Source organism: Propithecus coquereli, unplaced genomic scaffold, assembly GCF_000956105.1.
Source record: "Propithecus coquereli isolate 6110/MARCELLA unplaced genomic scaffold, Pcoq_1.0 Scaffold37, whole genome shotgun sequence".
NCBI classification, from domain to species: domain Eukaryota; kingdom Metazoa; phylum Chordata; class Mammalia; order Primates; family Indriidae; genus Propithecus; species Propithecus coquereli.
The window spans coordinates 7,350,328-7,371,154 of NW_012149396.1; the positions used below are offsets into that span (position 1 = coordinate 7,350,328).

The 20,827-nt window shown below is 44.8% G+C and overlaps 1 protein-coding gene across 2 annotated transcripts in view; it reads left to right on the forward strand.

The window, feature by feature from the left end:
• NEDD4L (neural precursor cell expressed, developmentally down-regulated 4-like, E3 ubiquitin protein ligase) overlaps positions 1-20,827 on the forward strand; it is a 323,400-nt gene that overhangs the window by 222,521 nt on the left and 80,052 nt on the right. For both annotated transcript variants that reach the window (XM_012651787.1, XM_012651788.1), the window contains one exon: positions 20,273-20,323. In XM_012651787.1, coding sequence (XP_012507241.1) covers positions 20,273-20,323 — 51 coding nt within the window. The remainder of the gene's footprint in view (positions 1-20,272; positions 20,324-20,827) is intronic.

Sequence of the window (20,827 nt, forward strand, 5' to 3'; positions counted from 1 at the left end):
GTCCAGATCATTTCTTTCTATTTTTTAGTAGAGACGGGGGTTTCGCTCTTGTTCAGGCTGGTCTCGAACTCCTGACCTTGAGTGATCCACCCGCCTCGGCCTCCCAGAGTGCTAGGATTACAGGCGTGAGCCACCGCACCCAGCCTAGCACTTTTGAAAATAGTGTACTATGTTTCTGTTTGAAGTGGAATTTGTGGATAGTTGCACAGCTCAACGGTATTTTTTTTAATTCTGTCACGTCAAAGAAGACCAAGAGAATGCTAAAGGAAAAAAACAGATTTTTTTAATGAGGATTGGGAATTGCAGTATCATCTTGTTTCTGCTAAAGATAAGATGATTTGCTTGCTTTGTGATACTGCAATATCAACATTAACGAAATTCAGTGCTCATCAGCATTGTAACACTCATAAGGACCACAAATATATTAAATTAGAGGGGGAGGCGCAAAAGGTTGTATTGCAGAAATTAAAAGATGAAAAGCAAAAACAAAGACGATTGTTTTAAGCAGCAGTAAGACCTGGAAATAAAAGCCACTGAAGCAACTTACACAGTAATTTATATATTTGGGGAAAAAGGGAAGCCATTCAGTGATGAAGAAATTGAGAAAGAATGTATCGTCAAAGTTGTAGGGTGCTTAGACCCTGATGCTTCAATGTACAAACAACTGCCTCTTTCAAGGAGAACCATAACTGATCAGCAGCATGAATTAGCCTTCAACTTAACAGAACAACTTCATGCAATACTTCAAAAGGAAAGTATATATTACTCAGCTGCTTTGGATTAATCAACTGATACTGCGGATTTGGGGCAAGTTTTATACTTCATTTGAGTCATAATAGAAGACCACTGTGAAGACTTACTCTGGGCACTCTTGCGGAGAGAACACAGGGAATCGATATTTTCAACAACTTTCAAGATAAATGTTGTGAAGTTGGAATGAATTTGGTAAGTTTAGTGAGTGTATGTACAGATAGTGCACCTTCCATGACAGGAAAACATGAAGGGTTTATTGTACAGATAAAGTATCAACAGATCCAGATGCTCTCTTTCATTGTATCTTGCATCAGCAGAATCTCTGTGCTAAAGCTACTGTTTTAAGTGACACTTTGCAACAAGTTGTAAATATTGTTAACTATATTCATGCAAATGCAACACAGCATTGTCAGTTTCTTAACATGCTAAAATTGAACAAGGACGTATTCAGTGTGGATTTGCCAGTATCATTCTAAATTGTGTTGGCTATCACAGGGACAGGTGTTAGCCAAAATTTTATCTCTGTGAGAACAGATGGTTAAATTTTATGAAAACAGAATCAGCAATGTGAATTATTGAAAGAAGATTTCTATAGGAATGCAGCATTTCTGTGTGATATCATGTCAAACCAAAATGACTTGAATATTTCTTTGTAAGATAAAACTATTAATAAGTCTATATATGGTATGTGGCAAAAAAAAAATGCAAGCATTTAGAAAAAAACTATCTGTTTTCAAAACACTGCTTCTTCAAAAGGAAATTTCAAATGAACGTTTTCCCCAGGTAGCAAAGGTCATTGATAAACAGCATGATATATGCGACTCATTTGGAGAATATGCAGCTGTTATAGACCTATTAATTGGAGAATACAATGAAAGATTCACTGACTTTGAGAATCATGACATCACACTGAAATTAGCAATTCAGCCTCACCTAGTTGATATCACCAACGCACCTAAAGAACTACAGATGGAATTGATTGAGCTCTCAGTAGAGAACATTTTAAAGTCATTGTTTAATGCTAAGAAAGTTCCAGTTGAAATACAGAAAAATGCAATAGAATATCTATGCCTTCAGCAACACACCCTAAAAATGCTTTCTTGCTTTTCAACCACTTATTGCTGTGAATCTACATTCTCCTACCTAACCCAAATCAAGATGCCCTTAAGGTCACAAATGACTGATACCCATGTAGAGGATCAGCTGAAACTGCAGCTGATGCCGCAACCAAATATTCAGATGCTTTCCAACAAAAAGCAGACACAACAAAGTCATTAAATGGTTAGTTAACTTTAAAATTAACAGATAGTTTTCATTTTTTGAAAGTATTCAGTACATAGTAGTTAGATTTTTACGAAATAATGTACATTTTTAAGTATATGTAATCGAAGTTTCTTGAATGCAGCCTTATTTGATCACAGCTAAGTTAATACAGCCTTCCAACATGAAAAGGTTCCCCACCCCTGGTTTGGTGAATGGGATGGTATTTCATTTTTGCTTATTGTCTTTGTTTTTCCAGGAAGAAAGCTACTCCTGGTGTGTGAGCACAGGCCAAAAGGATTTGGGCAGAATAGGGGGAATTTATAGTGTGTGCCACCAGCCTGGAGTCATACAATAGTTGTCAGATAACTCCGGGCAGACTTTGAGACAGTCTTCTAATCTCTCTCGGATTTGGAGTTGGACCCATGAGTAGCATTTTTATTTTTGGTGGTATCCAGGACAGAGGTTTATATGGAACCTGACGACACTGATAGTTAGGAAGGGGATTGTCCCGTGCAGCTCAGTCTTGCATGAGCTTCCTGGTTGATCCAGGGTGATCAACCTGGTGATCCAGGTATCTGTCACCCGGTCCTCCAGTTCCTTTCCTCCTAAAATAGGTTTTGGGGATTGGTCTTTGCCTGTGTGTGAGTTTCCTAAGGCTGCCAGGAAACTTGGCTTAAAACAACAGACATTTATCCTCTCACAGTCCTGGAGGCCAGTTCGCAATCAGTATCACTGGGCTGCAGTCAGGGCGTCCTCAGGGCCTAACTCCAGAATCTCTAGGAGGGAATCTGTCTCTTGTCTCCTCCAGTTTCTGGTGGCTGCCAGCTTTCCTTGGCTTGTCGACATCACGCCAGTCTCTGCCTCTGTGGACACGTTGCCTCCTCTGCTATCCGTGCCAAACCTCCCTTTGCATGTCTCTTGTAAGGGCACTTGTGTTTGCATTAGAGCCCACCCAGATAATGCAGGACAATGCCCCATCTCAAGATCCTTAATTAGTCACATCTGCAGAGACTTTTTCATGTAACGTGTACACGTTCCAGGGATTAGGACCCGATACCTTTGCCAGCTGTTGTTCAGCCTACTATCCCCCATTTTCAGCAGTGAGGCAGCTTACAGAAGAGAGAGCCAAAAAATTCAGATTCTGCCTTGCAAGGGTCATTTTATCCTGAAGATAAACTGAGTGATTATTGAGAACATACTATATGTTGATGCTGTTGCTAAGCAGCATGGGAGATACAAAGATACCTAAAACTCTGCCTGCCCCCAAGGTCGCTTGTGGTTTTTCTGGAAGAGAAAACATGTGCATATAAAATGAGTCATGAGAAAAAGGTCGTGTTAGATCCTGAGAGGCAGAAAATGGTACCCCCGGTGAGCATGCAAGCCCCTGTGCCTGTTCTCAGCACGTGTGGATCTGTGTGCTGGAACATTTGACAGGGAGAGATTTAGGAGATGATCCATCCAACCCTCCACTTAACTATTTCCCATTCCATAATTTTTCATTGTCTCTGGGGCTCTTCCCAAGGGCTCCCTCCTGCACACGAGCCTTGCAGTGTTCATTATTCTTTCCTTGTGCTTTGACGATGCCTTCATCTATTCTTCAGTGACTCTTTCTCCAGTAATATAGCAATTCAGATTCTTGAAGGAAAACAATTCAAAAATAATGCCTGTGTGTTGAGTATGATTAGAGTCACCTAAATCAGTGATACTGACTGAGAATAAAATCGAGCAAACTTATATTTGCAGTAAACCAATTTATAATGATACAATTTATGTTAGCTCAGTCTGTCTATATGAACGTCCATCTTAGTGCGTGCAAGTGTGGAAATATCCCTTTAAACAAGAAAGATAATTATTTTTTTCTGTATGTATTTTAAGGGAACCTGAATTGTAATGCATGATATTGACGGGGGTCTGGGAATGCCTGATGTTCCGCTTATTTCTGGGACTGTGGTTATCTTAGTTAAATTTGCGGTGACAATATTAAAAGGCAAGACAAGCCCGAGGCTGAGTCCTGGATCTTCCACTACATGGTTCGCCCGACTCACTGTATGACTTGAGCAAGTCGCTTAACTCTTCTAAGCCATGCTTTCCTGATCTTCAAAGTAGGGCTAATAATGGTATCTACCCCAGGATTGTTGGGGTGAGTGACTGAAATAATGCATGTCAAGTGCTTAGAACATTGCCTCACAATCTGTCTTTCCCTTTTCTCTCCCCGTTTTTCCTTTAAGAAAAAAGTGTTCATGGGCTGCGGGAGTTTATTGGCTCTCTTTCGCACCACCCTAAGTAATCAAACACTGTGCTGTCTGGTCCCTTCCGACAAGCACATGACGACGAATTAAACATTTCTTGGGATACCATTTCACCTTGGATGTAGAACAAGCTCCTAAATTACATTTTATATGACAATGTCTCCGTGTATTTTTCTCCCCTGGACTTCTTGAATTGCAGCATAGCATATTTCTTTCAGTAAAAAGCAAAATTAAATAAATGGTTAAGTTGCCGACTGTAGCTAATACCAATGCATAACCTGGCTGAGGATTACTTAGTCATTATGTTGAATTGATGACAGTTGCCTTCTAAATGTTATTTTTAATCAAATCACTTGACTGTGTGTACCTCTTGCTTCTAAGCTAGAATATGTACATTAACGTATACGCACACGTGATAAGGTTGAAGAAGGCCTGTGGCTGAACATAATTTGGTCTTGTTTGAGCAATAATCAGTCTGGAGTTTATGATTCTGTTTTATTAAAAATTCTTACTTGAATTTCAAGGGTATAAAAGAGGAGTCCTCCCACATGAAGCTGCTAATCGTTCGCACACCGTGTGCAGCCTGCACGAGAAACGATTTTAGAAGGTGCCACATCAGTGCCTTTGTCCAAGTGTCATCTTTTGTCTTCAGTCCCCTGTGCAGGGAGAGACATAAAGACTGAGCTTGACTGAAACGAAGGTATTTCTGTCCCCTTGACTTCTTGAATCGCAGCATAGCATGAGAATGACTTTGATACATTTCTTGGCTGCTGCACACCAAGATGTTTTTTTTTGACAGATTGATGCCTAAAAAGAAAAATACAGTATGTACTAATGAATCAGAAACATTTTTTCAGCACCTTTGCATATGTTGAATCTATTTTAGTTTCTTTTTGAAGCTAGTCACCATCACTGCGGCTTTGAAGTACCCCAAGTTATCTTCTGTGGATGGGTAGAATCTGTACCGCACATTGACAGCTTCTGCAGATGGGGCCTGAAACAGATGTAATTAAGTCATATTTCACAAATGAATAGATGTACAATCTCCTCCCCTACCCTGCTTCCTTTGGGACATGAATTGGAATCGGGGTAGTGGAGAGATTAGAAAAGGCTTTTTGGTGATTACAAGATTTTAAGAGTCTCGTGGTCAGCTATGTTCAGTTTTTCTTGAGATGCCACCCAAAGTAAGGCTCAAATTTGTAACGTATTCTCAAAATGTACTTAAGGGGTCCATGTATGATCCGTCAGAGGTCCCAGTGACTCTTTCCCCAAGGGACAGTCAAGGGTGTGGTAGTGTTTGGGTAAAATTCGTATCCAGCAACGGAAGAGTAAAACATAAGAATTGGGGTTTTTACTTTGAAAAATAAAAGCAGCCGAATCTGTGTGGCTTACAGCGACTGTGCGTGTTGTCCTGGGGTGGAATTTAGGTCTCGCGCCACTGCTTACCAACAATCTGACCTCAGACTAGTCACTCGCCTTCCTGTGCCTGACTTTGCTCTTCTGTAGCATGACGATGCTTCCTGCATACGGTGGTGAGGTTGAGGTGAGGTCAGTGGTCGGAAGCTCTTAGAATTGTATTAGAATTGTGCTGGGCACAGAGTAGGTGCCTTGCATGTGCTCATTGTTGTTAATTTTAGCTTAAAACTGTCATGCAAATAGCTACCTTCCACTTAAATGGAAGTTTTTCCAGCACTTTGTACCCTTGGGGACTATATCTGAGTCTAATACTACCTGCCATCTAGTGCACGGCTCCGCTCCCAGGTCGTTTCCATACACAAGGTGTTGCTCCTCCTGCCAAACACCCCTCAGTATTATTCTTGTCCCCACTTTGCAGACGAGGAAGCTGAGGCTCAGAGAACTTAAGTAAACTGCTCAAGTCACCATCTAACAAGGTGCGGGCAAGTCAGACTACGGGGCCACACTGCCTTTGCCGGTGCTCACTCTTCAGAATCATCCTTCTGTACAGGTCACGCTTGGAGTTTCCTTGGACTTGGCAGTAAACAGTTCCAGCTCAGTTCAGAGTGGTATTACTGAATTCCGGGATGGTGCAGTGTATGGCTTGGAGGGCAAGGTTTGCACTGTATGCAGCTCTGTCTGCTTTGCTAGGTTCTCCCTGCAGTTTAAATTGAAAGTAGGTGTATATTACTTGATTTACAGATTATTGCAGAAATTTTTTAAGTCAATATTTTTTCCAAAATTGACCCTTAGGGCAAGGGAAACTGATATTACAGCACAGTTTATCTCATAAGTTCTGAGAACTGTACACGTATAAAGAGTCTTAGACCAAATGTGAACCCCCATATCTTATGATGGAGAAATAGTATGGCACAGAAAATGTAAGTGATGTTCTTGGGGTGCCATGTGAGTTAGGGACCCAGGTGCCCTCAAGTTCTTCAACACTTCTTCCCCTTGAACTATGGAAAAAGAGCTCAAATTACAAAATATATAAAAGAATGACAACTTAGAACTAATGTAAGTCGGCCGGGCACGGTGGCTCACGCCTGTAATCCTAGCTCTCTGGGAGGCCGAGGTGGGCGGATTGTTTGAGCTCAGGAGTTCGAAACCAGCCTGAGCAAGAGCGAGACCCCGTCTCTACTAAAAATTAGAAAGAAATTAATTGGACAACTAAAAATATATAGAAAAAATAAGCCGGGCATGGTGGCGCATGCCTGTAGTCCCAGCTACTTGGGCGGCTGAGGCAGGAGAATTGCTTGAGCCCAGGAGTTTGAGGTTGCTGTGAGCTAGGCTGACGCCACGGCACTCACTCTAGCCTGGGCAACACAGTGAGACTCTGTCTCAAAAAAAAAAAAAGAACTAATGTAAGTGTTTGAATATACTGTTTATTTAATGAAGAGCATTTGAACTCCTGAGCCATTGCTTTTGTCGCTCTTTCTTCTTGTCATGTTCCAGTAATTAACATCCAGCCCAGGAGTGTGGTCATTAGAAGTTTAGTTTTAATGAAATGGGGTGCTTTGATCAGTGGGAAGGTTGGGAACTGTGTGGGAATCATCTATGTAGCTTGCAGCAGTGAAAACATAGGCACTCTCTCGAGTAGGGTTTGCAGTGTGTTCCCCTTTCTGGTCTTCTTCCCAGGGCGGGTACCCGGTAGAATAACAATTTAACTTACCTCCCAGGCATCTGCCATGTGCAGGGCCATGTGTTAGTTTTGTGCGTACTATTTTCACAATTCCAGTAATAACGCATTGCGTTCTACACTGCCGCTCCCACATCAGAGCTGCCCAGCGAGGCGAGGGAGCTTGCTCCGGGCCCCAGAGGGAGCCCGCTGGTGGACAGTTCTGCCAGGCTGCCAGCGGTTGTTGGGGCAGCCTTTGCTTCTCAAGCTGGTGTCTGTGAACCACAGGATAAAAACATGGTGGGTATTGGTGAAGCTTACTTCTACTCAGAGGTTTTTGTGGGAAAATTATAACTCTTATATTAAAATAAGCTGTTGAAATATCATGGAATTGGATACAGAATTCTTCTTAATATTTAGGATGACCAAGATGCCCTGGCCCCAAGCCCACTCCAGTGGCAACTCCCCTCCGCTCTCAGTGCCCTGTGTCCTGCGGTTCCCTGCAAGCAACCTAGAGAAGTGCCCAGCAGGGTGAGCTTGGAAAGGTAACCTTGTCGCCCACCGATGGGGGAGTACTCGCTGCGAACGTCAGCACCTGTGAGAGGGTAACTGAAGCTGCTCGGTGCCCCAGTTACTTTGTAGATTTCAGAGCCTTTTGCAGTCTAGCCCAGGGATTACCCTTTATGATACAATTTTCTTTAGGATTATAGGTTTAACATTTCGGACACCCAGTATATACATAAATGGACTCTGGAGTGTAACTTATTCATAAATTATTGAATAGCCTCCGACCAGATCATCTTCTAAAGAAAAAAAATAGAAGAGGTCATTTCTAAAATCCCTAGGGAGTGTCCCCATTTCGAGTCGAGACAAGGCTTTCTGGTCTTGCATCTTGGTCCTTACGTTACCTTTCATTGCTTCATCTATTTATTTTTTTAAGGGAAAATTAGCTTTATAACCTTCTGTTCCATTGTTTAGAGCTCTTTCATATATTTTGCCTTCACAGGATAGAGCAGGGTTTCTCAGACCGTACATGCCGAACTCTTTGCAAAACAAGAGTTCCTTGATTGGGGACCAGACTAATTGAACCACCAAGCTTCTGAAAATAGCTGTGTGCTTTCCAGTTGGCCAGTCTTGGCAGGGACCCACTATTCCTCCTATTTCTCAACAGTCAACTTAAAATACTAACAGTAGCTTAATAACATACAATAGTAACTTGCACAAGCCTTTCACATACACTGACATCTGAGATGTGTAGCAGTTTATGAAACGGAGTACAGGTGGTCTGAGCCCCATTTTCCAGATGAGGAACCTCGTCCAGGGAAGGCTTGGTGCCCAGGGTCATCCAGCCAGTTAGTTCCTGAACTAGGAGCGGTACTCACAGCTCTGTGGCCCAGACCCACGAGGACTCCTTGCCCTGGCGTCCTTCCTATCCACACCTGTGATTTAGAACATAAGGTAAGGGAGGCATCAAGGTACACAGTTTAAGTAAGCACTGTCAGCATTGGGCAGCCCTGCTCTCAGAGCCTTACGTGCCTTGTCCTGGGGGGGTTCCAGATGGCAGGGATACACCCCCACTTCTTGCAAGCATGGATACTTGAGTTGTAGCTCCCAGTGATTCTTGAAAAAGGTCACAAGGTGAGTTGAACTTTTCTTTCCCAGGTTTATCTTGTGTTTTGAGATGTAAAGAGTTAAAGCTTGGTGCCTAGTATGCTCATTCTCATTGTCTCTGGTGGTTTGATTGTTGAAGACCTTTGATAGGACATCGAAGGGAGTATTTGGGGCATTCTTCTCACCTGTGACTTTTCTCTAAAGCATGCTCACCTTCCACTTCTCATGTTCCTGGGCCTTCCTGGCTTTGAGGCCAGCCCCACTGTGTTCTCCCAATTAGAGCCCTATGCAACATTGCCTCCTTGTTCTGGAAACTTTGTAGCTTTTGCTGTTGATCTTAAACACCGCTCAGTCAGGCAAGGAGCTCAGCCTTCATTCTCAGCTTCTCAGGGATTTTCCTGGCAGTCCCATGGTGAACTGTGCCACACTCTCTGTTTTACCCATTAATTAGGAAATAGACTGGTGCATGGAGCTTTGCTTGCAGATTTTTTAAGTACTCTTGAGGCAGGAGGAAAACCAGCTGGAAAATAAGGACATAACTTTCTTCAAATAAGTAATTAAGCCATCCTGCCTGTGGTGGAGAGATTGGCCTCTAAGAAATGACATAATAGAAACAAATAACTCTTTAGTGTTAGATTGTGGTTCAAATCCCAGCCCTGCCTCTTTCTGGTTATGGAAACTTACAGTACTTTTCCTCCTCCCCTGGCATTTTAAGGGGATGGGAGTTAAAAGTAAACACCAGATTACTAGAACATTCTTACAAACTTGCCCAAAGATGAAATGAACGCATTCCAGAGTAGGGGAGAGGGAATTGGGATTAGACAGTGGTTCTCAACTGGGAACAATTTTGCTCCACCCCCGTGGGAACATTTGACAATATCTGGAGACATTTTTGATTGTCAGAACTGGGGGGCAAAGGGTTGCTACTGTGTCTAGTGGGCAGAAGCCAGAGATGCTTCCATCTTACTAAGTATAAGACAACCCCCCCTACAGCAAAGAATTATCCAGCCCCAAATGCTAATGGTGCCAACTTAGAGAAACCCTGGTTAGAAACAACATTTATTGAATCTAATTGTCCCACTTAATGTCAATGACTTTGCAAGGTAAAGTTGTTTTTATTTTCACTTTATGGATGAGGAGACTGACCTTTGTTAGCGATAGAGAAACTTCCCTATGGGTTGTTCAACTGCATCTAGGTAGACGTGGGGTTTTTAAACTAGCCACGTATGCATCCAAAACCCATCACTACTCCAGCAGGCAGTGAGCTCCCCACCACTGATGATGGTCACAACTAAGCAGCGGGGAGCAGCCACTTGAGAGGGACGGATAAAGATGCAAGTCTCAGTTGTGTGTTGCGCAAGATGACTTTGGAGGTCCCTCCTAAGGATGCCATTGTCCGATTCTATTTTGAAACAAGGTTTGTCTTTTTAGCCCCAGTATTAGAGTGGCAGGCAGGTGTCTCCAGGCCATGATGAACAAAGTCCCTTTGCTTTGTCTGTGCACCTGTGGGTCTTACTCCTATGAATACCCCAGCCCTAGCAAGCCAGAGGGCTAGGGTTCCAAACAGGGGTGGCCAAGCATACACACCTCCACCCCGTCTCATCCACATGCTGGGCCCAGGCAGTTATTTTTACTTCTATGTGTAAATGGATCCAGAGTTTTCTCGTTGGGGAGAACAGCAGAGGCACAAATGAGGGGACCTAGAGAGGAAGCGGGGAACAAACTGTTTTGTACTTTGAGACTGCAACTCAGCATCTCTTTGGTAATCAGTGTAACTGCACCAGTGTGACTGGTAATACTGACGAGGTTTACTCAGTGATTGTCAGCTCTGGCCAGAAATTAGAATAAGCTGAAGAGCTTTTAAAGCACACCTGCCTCTGAGCCCCTCCACCAGACGTGTAATTGTCAGAGGTGAGGCCGGGAGACGTCTTTGCAGACGATTCTGATGTCTGAGCAGCTGGACCACCTCTGGTAAAGGGCATGCTTCAGTCCTGCTGGGGCACCTGCTGGTGTTACTCCGTCATAGAGAGAGAGACCAGAAGAAGAATGAGGTGAGCTTTGTTTCCCAGTGTGTCTTAAGTAGACTGCAGGGAAGAAAAGGTGGCTCATACTCTGTATGTAAAGTAGCACCTGCTAGAATCTAAAATCAAATTAATACAAGTTTCTCCTCACCCTTGGAAATCCTTATTCCAAATGGTTTACTCTCAAAATACGTGTCATCACTTGCTTAATTTCTCACAGAGCTTTTGCTCTCCAGACTCTTCTTCTCACCAGCATTACGTGTGGAAAAGAAGAATTTTTCTTTTCCATTGCTGGCATCTAAAAATCTTATACCCTGGGAGGAAGGAGGAAGCTTTAAATATTTAAAGAGTTTTGAAGGAACTGTTTTAATAACAGCCTAGTTAATGGCCTGACTTGATGAAAGATTTTATGTTTTTAAACGATAGTCTCCAAACATTTTGCTTAGTGGACCTGCGAGAGAATGACCGTTTCTTACACATTTTTAAGTGGACATCTATAATTTATCAGTAGCTCAGTGTGTTATTAGTTTAGTGACTACAAAAGATGTAGTTTCAAGTATATTGAATTTCACACGTGTGCTTAAAATATATGCCAGCTCTCTTTTGCTCCCTCCAGAGCTATGCATTTTCAAACCATTCCTTTGTTTTGTCCTCCATAGGTTTTTATACCCAGCAAAATAGACTGTGGTAAGATGCAGGAACGGTGAGACGCACACCTTCCTTTGGAAAACCAGAGAAGGAGGCTGTGATTTAGAAAGGGGAGGTAGGAAAGGAGAGGCAGTGGACGGCAGACACTATTGTTAGAGCACATCAGTGCCAGGGAAGAGGATGTACAGAAGGATCCAGGAACTGATTTCTTTAGAATATGCCCAAGTCCCCTGGAAAGTCTTGGCGTATCATATGGGTGTGCATGCTCCAGTTTGAAGAGCTCTGCTTTAAAAGATATTGGGGGAGGGTCTTGAAAAAGAATTAAAACGATTCAGTTCCATTTCTTTTCTCTTTCAAGCTTATACGTTACTCATTTTTATACTACAATATAGATGAGGAAAAGGGGCATATGCAAGATCTGGCGAGTTAACCCCTGAGGGTATATGGAGTTTGGAACTAGAACATAGCAAACCAGGATTTTTGAGCAGGGATGTGGGGAGCCTGTTCGTGTTTCCTTAGGCCCCTGGTAGGTGGTGTTACAGATTCTACATCACAGGGGTCAACGTGTGGACCTTGGCAAGTTTCTTAACCTCCTTCTTACAGTGCCTGTCACGTGATAGTTGAGCTATACATTAGCTTATTATTCTTCGCAGTCTTGAAGTTTTTCCCCGGGGTATAGCTGGATCTTATCTTCCAGTAAACGTTGGTGGAGTCCACTGGCCAGAGATGTGATTTCAGCCAACATATGGCCAGAGGAGAAAGGATCTACTTAGGATGCCACAGCCCATGTTGAGGCTGTGTTAATGGAACCTTTATGAAAAATCAGTTAGTGTCCTTGCATAAACCTGTATGATGCTAGTTCAGAGTCTTCAGTCATCACAGTTCCCAGAATGAAACCACACTACTGTTACGTTGCCATGGAATTTGTTGCAGCTGGTGCGCGGTATTCCTCACATCCAAACTGTTGGCCCGACGATAAGATAGACTTCTAGGTTCAGAAGCCCTGGGGTGTGTGAGGAAGAGCTTTTAGCAATAAACATGTTAGTGAAATCAACGTATAAAAATGACACTGAATCCTCACTTTTACCCATTGTCCAAATCATTCCGTGACTTTGTGTGGTTACTGAGGGTGGCTGTCATTCAGTATTGCAGGGTAAGATCTATTCTTTGGTAGCTGAGTTCAGAGAGCAAATATAGGATCTAAACATATCATTACTTTTTTCTCCTTTATACATGTCATCTGTTATCAAAGTTGCTTGCAGGAGATTTGATTTTAAAACTTCTTCAGAGTAGAAATGAGACACTTACTCTGAGAAAATTATCCTGAAATCTTAAGAAATAAAAACAAATTTTACCGTAAAACCAGAAGCACATAATTAAAGCATATTGTGTCATAAAATGAACCCAGTGACACGTTTTCCTTTTCAATTAACTTTGAAGTTCATTCACACATCAGTTTGCTTTGTAACAAGTAGAATATATGTGAATGTTTACCTTCCTTTTAGCAGATCATATTCATTAAAAATGTTTATTCAGCAAATAAATTTTGCATTCCTTTGACAGGGAAGCAATAGAGGAATGACATTAATAAGAGAATAACAAGTAATACCGAAGGTTTTTCTACATCTCATTTTTTACAAAGATAAAATAGCCTTACGAGAAACTGTCAGTGGCTTTTGGCCCGAGTGCTTTTGTGCAGCTGGATGGCTTTGAATCAGATGTGACAGGTCACTGTGATGCCAAGTTGCGCCCCAGAACCTGTAAGGGTGACAAACCATGGCTGCTGCTTCCTCTGCAAAGATGCAGAATTGTCGACTACTGTCAGTTCTCCCGGATCTGTAACCCAGCTCGTGTGGGCTGAAGGAGGAGACTTGTCTTCACAGAGAGGAGCAGAAAGGCGCTGAACATCGGGGTGACAAACAGCGCAGACGTGTGCTGCCCGTGCCCCAGGAGGCCCCACCACCCTCCACAGGACCGCTGGCCCTGCACTCAGGAGCATCTCAGACAGTCTCGGCAGCGATCAGGCCGTGCCCTCCCCTGGGTGGGCATCTTCCTCCACCGTCCTCCACATTTCTTTATGCCCGGGTCAGCCACACTGCTTCCCGGGTATTCCTGATGGGCGCCCTGCTACGGACTTCACAGATGTTACCTTATTCCCTCGTCACACGGTGAAGAAACACCTGCTGACAAGAAGCGTCCATGAGGGGAACCTCTTCTGCAAGGACACTGAGCCTTCCGTTTCCCGAGTGGCCGCACCCTGGTGGCGCGCCAGCTGGATGGCATCACGCCCTCCCCAGCACACTCCCCTCCACGGCCTCCCTCCCGTTAGCTCTCCCCGCAGCTGCCGGGGCCTTTCTAGCATCCAGTCCTTGGCAGTTACTCCCTGTTTACCATCCTCACATGTCTACTCTCGCCCCAGGAGACCCGGCGTCTCTCCCCCCCACCGCTCCCCCGCTGGGCACGCGTCAGTGACAGAGCGTCCCAGCTTCAGCCCAGTGCTCCTGCTTCCTGTCACGCCCATTCTTCCGCCTCTGTCTTCTCGGCAAGCTCCTTCCTCACAACCCTGCTTAAAGATTATGTCCTACAAAAAGTCATCCCTGACCTTGACCCTCGGCAGAGTCGGTCACTTCCCCTGGGCATTGCAGCACTCTGTTACGTGGCGGTGCTGTGCTGTGTGGCAACCGTCTGTCCAGAGCTGGGAAGACCCTAGCCCCTGTGGCCGTCGAGCGCTTGAACTGTGGCTAGTCCGGGTTCTGTCTATGCCAACCCCCAGCCTGGAGGCGCTAATGAGGAAAAGGTTCTGAGCTCAGCAGTCCTGTTCACGTCATATGCGTCTACTTCCTGGACTTCTTTCCCGGCCTCTGCACCCTGGAGTTTACTGGGTCTTAAATTCAGATTATCAAGTGCTGCTATTGCAAAAACTGCAATCCCTGTGGCCTTCAGTTGACCCCACACCTGGAACATGCTTATATTAGGAGCAGGACAGAGAACTGAGTGTTCTCGAACCACCTCCACCCAGCCAGAGGGAGGAGGAAACAGCAGGCACATCTCGTCCCCTGATGCCATAGCTGGGTACCTGGAGCAACCGGGACTCCCTTTGAGCCCAGCCCAGTCTGTACCTGTCAGTTATGCACCTGGACCAAAGCCAGGCTCCTATCTCAGCGCTGCTGTCGTCTTTGCCAGCATGGTTCTTCGTGCACACGCGCTCTCTCTACGTCTTCAGTTTCTGTTTTCCAAATTTCAGGAAGAAACATCCCTTAAAATAGGTGGTCTTCCTGATCGCAGACACAGCCAGCATGGTTTGGTTCAGCCTGCTGTCCAGCATGGTTTTACCAGAACCTGTAAAACTCCTGAGTTTGCTCCGGCACTCTGTTGACATGGAGGTCTTGTTTGTTGTTATAAATAAGAACCAGTGTCTCCAGGACACACCTTGCTCTGTTTTAGTGAGTGGCAGAGGAGCTGGCGACGTGAAAGCCAGATGTTTATGAAAAGTTGTGTTTGGGTTTTCTGTTCCGGTGCACACGGAGTGAATTTTGGTAAGAGCATATGCTTTCAGAGAACATTTCATTGTGGCACTTTTTTCTTTATTTTTAGTAGAATGCCACATGACTATTGTTTGATTAAGGTAATTTCAATGATGTATTTTGAAGCAATTCACCTTGAAAACCAGAGGCCCTGCCCCCGGTGCTGAAACGTTGGGTGATGCAGCACTCTGCGTGGGTGGGGGCCAAGCTCGCTGTTCATTTCTTCAGGGGTCGTGAGCCACAGCCGGTCTCCTGTCCGAGTGGTGGACGCTGATGTGCCTGACAAGTGGATGGGGAAAGAAGAATATTCTTCCTTTTGTCTGTGATGACAAAGCGCTGGCTTCCGGCTTTACTGAGGACTGAAACCTGGTCCAAAGATTAAATTTGCCCAGGACACCAGGTGACTCCCCAGACAAAAAGCTGTCAAAGAGTCACTGTATTTTTAGCATTTGGTCTGAAACCTTCTGTAAAAGTTACTCAAGCCATTCATTATTTAGATAATTCAGAATGCATGCTTCCGAAGTCACTCTAAAAATATAACCTGTCTCCCATCTCATCAGTACCGCGGAGCCCTGTGCTTCGGCAGGAAGCAGCAGATGGGGAAGTCTTGTTCGGTGGCCTCGTGAGAAAGCAAAGGTTATTTTTCTGACTTAGTGCTGGAGGGAATTGCAATGCTTACCCTGGTTTGTAACATACAAACATCTAATTATACACTGTCTTTGCTCCTACGTTCTTACTCTCTGGCTTCTGTTCTAAATTCTCTACAGTTCTCTTCCATTTGTCTTAAGAAATTATTTTCTTGGCAATCACTGCTTAATGATTTCTAGGATGAAACCCCAGGCAGCTGGTGGTACTGGATGGTTTTTGTTTTCTCTAGCTGAGTGGCTTTTGATGGGAGCACACAAAAAGAAATTAATCTTAGATCACAACTTGGTATGCCCATTTTATATGTGTAGGTAACTGAAATGAATTTCTCAAACGATACGTACTTGTATTACATGTGAGGCACTCATATTTTTCTGTTGTTATACTTAAAAATTGCTTCTTGCTACCCATTGTGGAGTCGTAGCTCACAACTTAAAAAGCACTGCCTTGACATGTAGCTCCAGGATGATGTGTGGGTCATTTTACCATCTGAGACTCACCGATCCTTTTTTTTTTTTTTTAAATAGAGACAGGGTCTCACTCTGTTGCCCGGGCTAGAGTGCAGTGGTGTCATCATAGCTCACTGCAGCCTCGAACTCCTGGGCTCAAGTGATCCTCCTGCCTCAGCCTCCCGAGTAGCCAGGACTACAGGTGTGAGCCACCATGCCCAGCGATCTTATTCAGTACACCTTTCCTAATGAGCCTTGAGGACCCCAGCATGGCCTGTGGGCCACCCCTTCCTGCTTCTGGCCCTCCCCCTCCCCGCACAGCCCCCTGGCCTCCCTTTGAGCCCCCATGAGATGTTTACACTGTGCCCACCCTTGCTGTAACCACCGCCTCTGTCTTGAAAGGACCAGGATGGTGGGGGCATCAGCATGTGGTGAGATTCAGATTGTGTCCTTTAAGTACAGTTCTAACCTACAAGATGAAGAGTCTGTGTGGTTTTTTTGAATGGATGTGTTCTTTGAGAAATTGAGTCACGTGTATTTTGTGAGGACATGTAAGCCTGGCATCCACATCAGTGCAGGCAACACCAAGCCAGTGTGTACACAGGGCCTGGGGAAGGCCCACAGGCTGTAATCGGGTCCGGGGGTGTCCACTCATGGTGGCAGCACACCCCCAACTCCCGCAGGAATGTGGTGCACACTTGGCCCCTTTCTTCTTAGTTAAAAGGGAGAGGGGGGCATTCCATCAACAGTATTTAGAGAGTGAGCTCTAAGTCAGTGTGTGATTTGTGTATTTATTTAACTTTCCCCATAATGGAATATGGATTTTTGTTTCACCTGATATGACACGTTTCAGGGGCTCTGTTTGACCTTGTCATTACACTAGGAAAATATTTGATGGCTCGTCAGAAAGGAACGTTTATAATTGTGTTACTAACCTGCACAAATTGTCAGCCTTGAGGACAGCGTGGCAGGCAATGAAGGTTGAAATTGACAGCATTTTGCCACTTCAAGATAGGCACGAGAAATGCCAGTATTCACTGGACGAGTTGAAATTAATTTGGGTTTTATAGGCTCTAGTAGTTAACGTGACGTTTGATGGGAACAATTTTGTAAGGTAATCATTAAAAATTGATTTGATTAATGTGTTTTTATAACTTTGGTATGAGATGCCGTACCGTGGTGGTGATGACCGAAGGGTGTTGCGATGGCCTCAGACGTTGTCCCTGCAGAGCCCATAGGCGGAGTCCTGCACACCAGGGCACCTCCTGACTCCTCGTACCGTCAGAGAAGCGTCCCTGGACACTCCTGCTCCTCCCCTCGATATAAAGGCTACCAGGAGGCTCTCTGGTCCCTACTAGATCTCTTCTGCCGTGTTGAAGATATTTTTTTTAAAAATGATGTAATGTCCTTAACCTAAATATTTTACGTTGTCTTAACCTTCTGTCGTTTTGGCAACAATGAGATGTTCTAAAACCTAGATCTCTCAACCAACTATATCTTCCATTGACTGGCAAAGCATTGGTTTAAGCCAATTCATTTTGACCACGTCCTATTCTGAGCTTGATCCCTTTTCTGTTTAAAAAATAATTTTATTTCCATCTCCCCTGATGTAAACCAATGAGACCCTTCTGTTTCCTTTAATGGTAAGGCTGCTTCGTCTTCTGCTGTTTCATAAATTGTTTTTTTAATGTAATGAGCAAATGTGATAAGGTACAAGTGAGGTTCCCTAGCTTTACAGTGCCTCAGGGAATTCAGGAAACTGTTTCATTTGAGGATTGGACCAATTGGAATAGGAGGTAGTGTTGAAGGTAACATACCAAGTGAGCATCTTAGCACAAGCCCCCTGAGGTGTCATCAGACTGTGCTGCCATCAGAATCCTTCTCATCCACGCCATTTAGAGGTAGCTGGTACACAGCCTTGCTTCCTTGCCGGTTACTGAGATGGGGTATGCAGTATTGCTTAAGAGCTGGGCTCTGGAGCCAGCCTAGAACCTCAGGCAGGTCACGCACCGCTCAGCTTTCCCATCTGTAAAATGGGTGTAATCGTTGTGCCTGCCTCCCAGTATCACTGTGAGGACTCGACGCAGCCTTGCTGCAGAGCCTGCGTAGGCTGAGCGCTGTGTGAGGCTTTGCTGCTGCAGCCTGTGGTGTGGGGCACCTGACTTTTGGTGTCTGGGCACAACTTAACTCACTTTATCCGTTTGGAGCTTTCCCTAGCAAAACAACGTGGGCATGTAGATGTTGTGTAAATTTTTGCTAAAATGCACTCAGGTTGATGATTCATGAGTAGCCTTTCAGAGCTATCAGGTTTTGAGACAGAGCTTTGAATAAGATGGTCTTGTCCTTCTGATGATGGCATCCTGCTTCCTCTTCCTTCACCGGTTAGCAGCCATCGCAGGAGGAGGAGAGGGAGCAAGTGCCAGTACTGTTCTGCTCACCTTAGGTAAGGATCCAATTTATGGTCGATATTCAACGAATTTGACATTAAAATTATAGCAAAATCAGCGAAATAGAGAACGAACAGGTATGCTCCCCAACTCCTTGCATGACTGTCATCAGTGTGCGTCACTGGCACAGTGGGGCAGGCCTGTGAGCTTGTCAGCATACCACCATTACTCTCACGGCCTGCTGCTGCTCTTGGTAAAACATACAGAGTTTACCGGCACTCCCCTTACAGCTTTATGCTAGATGAGGTGTCTCCCTGTTGGTCTGTAGCAGATGTAGCTAAGAAAACAGAAGAAATGGAAAGCTCATCGGAAGGAGAGAGGCTAGTCTCATTCTTCATGCATACCCGATCAGGGGTAGCTTTGATTTTTTATTATCCTTCATGCATTGTTTAGAGGAGACAGATGGCTTTCCAGTTCATCACATTTTTTCAATTATCTAAAAGGAAATTCCTAAGCCTGGAGCAAATCATTTCAATAAATCTCATTCATATTTACCTGCTGCTGCTTTTTAAATGGAAGAAGAAGAGTGTTTTTCAAGTGCATTTGGAAAGCAGTTTTCTGTAAATTAGAAAAATAAAACTTTCTCCATAAAGCAGCAGAGTGAGAAGAAGAGGCCAGGATTGGACGTGAGGAGGTCTGGGCCTCTCTCAGGCTTTCTCCTCAGCAAGCTGTGGGGCAGGGCTGCTCACATCCAAAGAACTTTCCCGCCTTTGTGCATTTCGAGTGTGGTGAAAGCAGCCGCGTATTTGCGTATGAGGGTGGCAAAAGGCAACGTGTGCATGTCGAGTCCAGTGTGCATCTCAGGTCGACTAAACGTCGGAGGCCACACCGCAAGCAGTGTCACAGGAGGGACATAGTGTGAACATGGTCTGTCGCACACCCTGTCGTCCTGGCCAGTGGTCCCTGAAGCTGCGTTATGACTTCCCAGGTGACTCCCAGAGTCTGAGAGGGGACTAGTGAGTGTCTCCAAATTGGATTCCCCCTGGCTGGGCCTCTTTTAAGTCAGGAAGACACATGCTATGAGGTCGATGGAGAGAGGGAGGGACATGGCGTGTCCAAAAATTAGCAGGACCCAATCCATAAACGTGGATTCTGAAGCAATGTACTTACTGGATTAAAAAAGGTTGTTTGGTTTTGTGTGTGTGATATGCAGTTTATAAGATTTACTAATAACTAGGCTATGTAGACTCTGCTCTCAAGAAACTCTTCAGTTCATAGCACTTAATAAATACTTGTTAAAATGTCCCCAGCATTTCGTTGCCACACCCTCCTTAAACAGGGCCCAGCTCTGCCCTCAAGCCCTCTGTGGCCCCAAGTAACTCTTCCCCGACTGCCCACGTGCCCCCAGCTCCTAGCAATGATCCTTAACCACATGGTGGACACCAGACAGATGGCTGTGGTCCAGCGGCGCCGGTCTCCAAGGTGACGGTTCTCTGCGCCTCCTGGGCTTTCTGCGTTCAACTCTCCCCTCTGCACCAGCCTCAGGCCCTGGACCTTTGTCTCTATTTGTGATGAAACATTGTTAAGACATGTTGACACTTGGTGAATAGATGGAAATACTAACTCTTTCTTTGTTCTCTTCCTGACAGACACGAGACGACTTCCTGGGCCAGGTGGACGTGCCCCTTAGTCATCTTCCGGTAAGGGAGCCACGTGCTTGCTGCTGCATGTGTGGGCGGTGGTTCGTTTTCAGAGGTGTTTGTTCAGCACGTGGAGATGGCTGAAATGAAGCACATGTACTCTGGCCCTGGCGCCTTTCCAGAAGGTGGTCCTTTCACGGGGATAGAGGACAATGTATTGTGGAAACGAAGTGTCTCTGGATCCGCCTGGCTCTCCTGTCCCTTCCCTTCTCTTCTGCGCTTCAGTTGCTCACCTTTGTCACATCCTGCAAAATGGCCGTCTCCTTCGCTCAGTCCCTTCCTTGTCACTCAGCATCTGCTTCCAAATCCATCCTTTGGGTCTAATCAGGCGTTCCTTCCCTTTGTCTGGAATTGCGCCTGCTGTTCTCTGGGATACATCCATGTAAGCTGCTATTTCCCAGACTTTGGTTTATGGCCTTCTCGGTCAGCATGCAGACAAAAGAAAAGACGCTGTCCATTCCGAGCGAACTTGGCAGCTAGAAACACCCACCCTAGCTTCAGAAA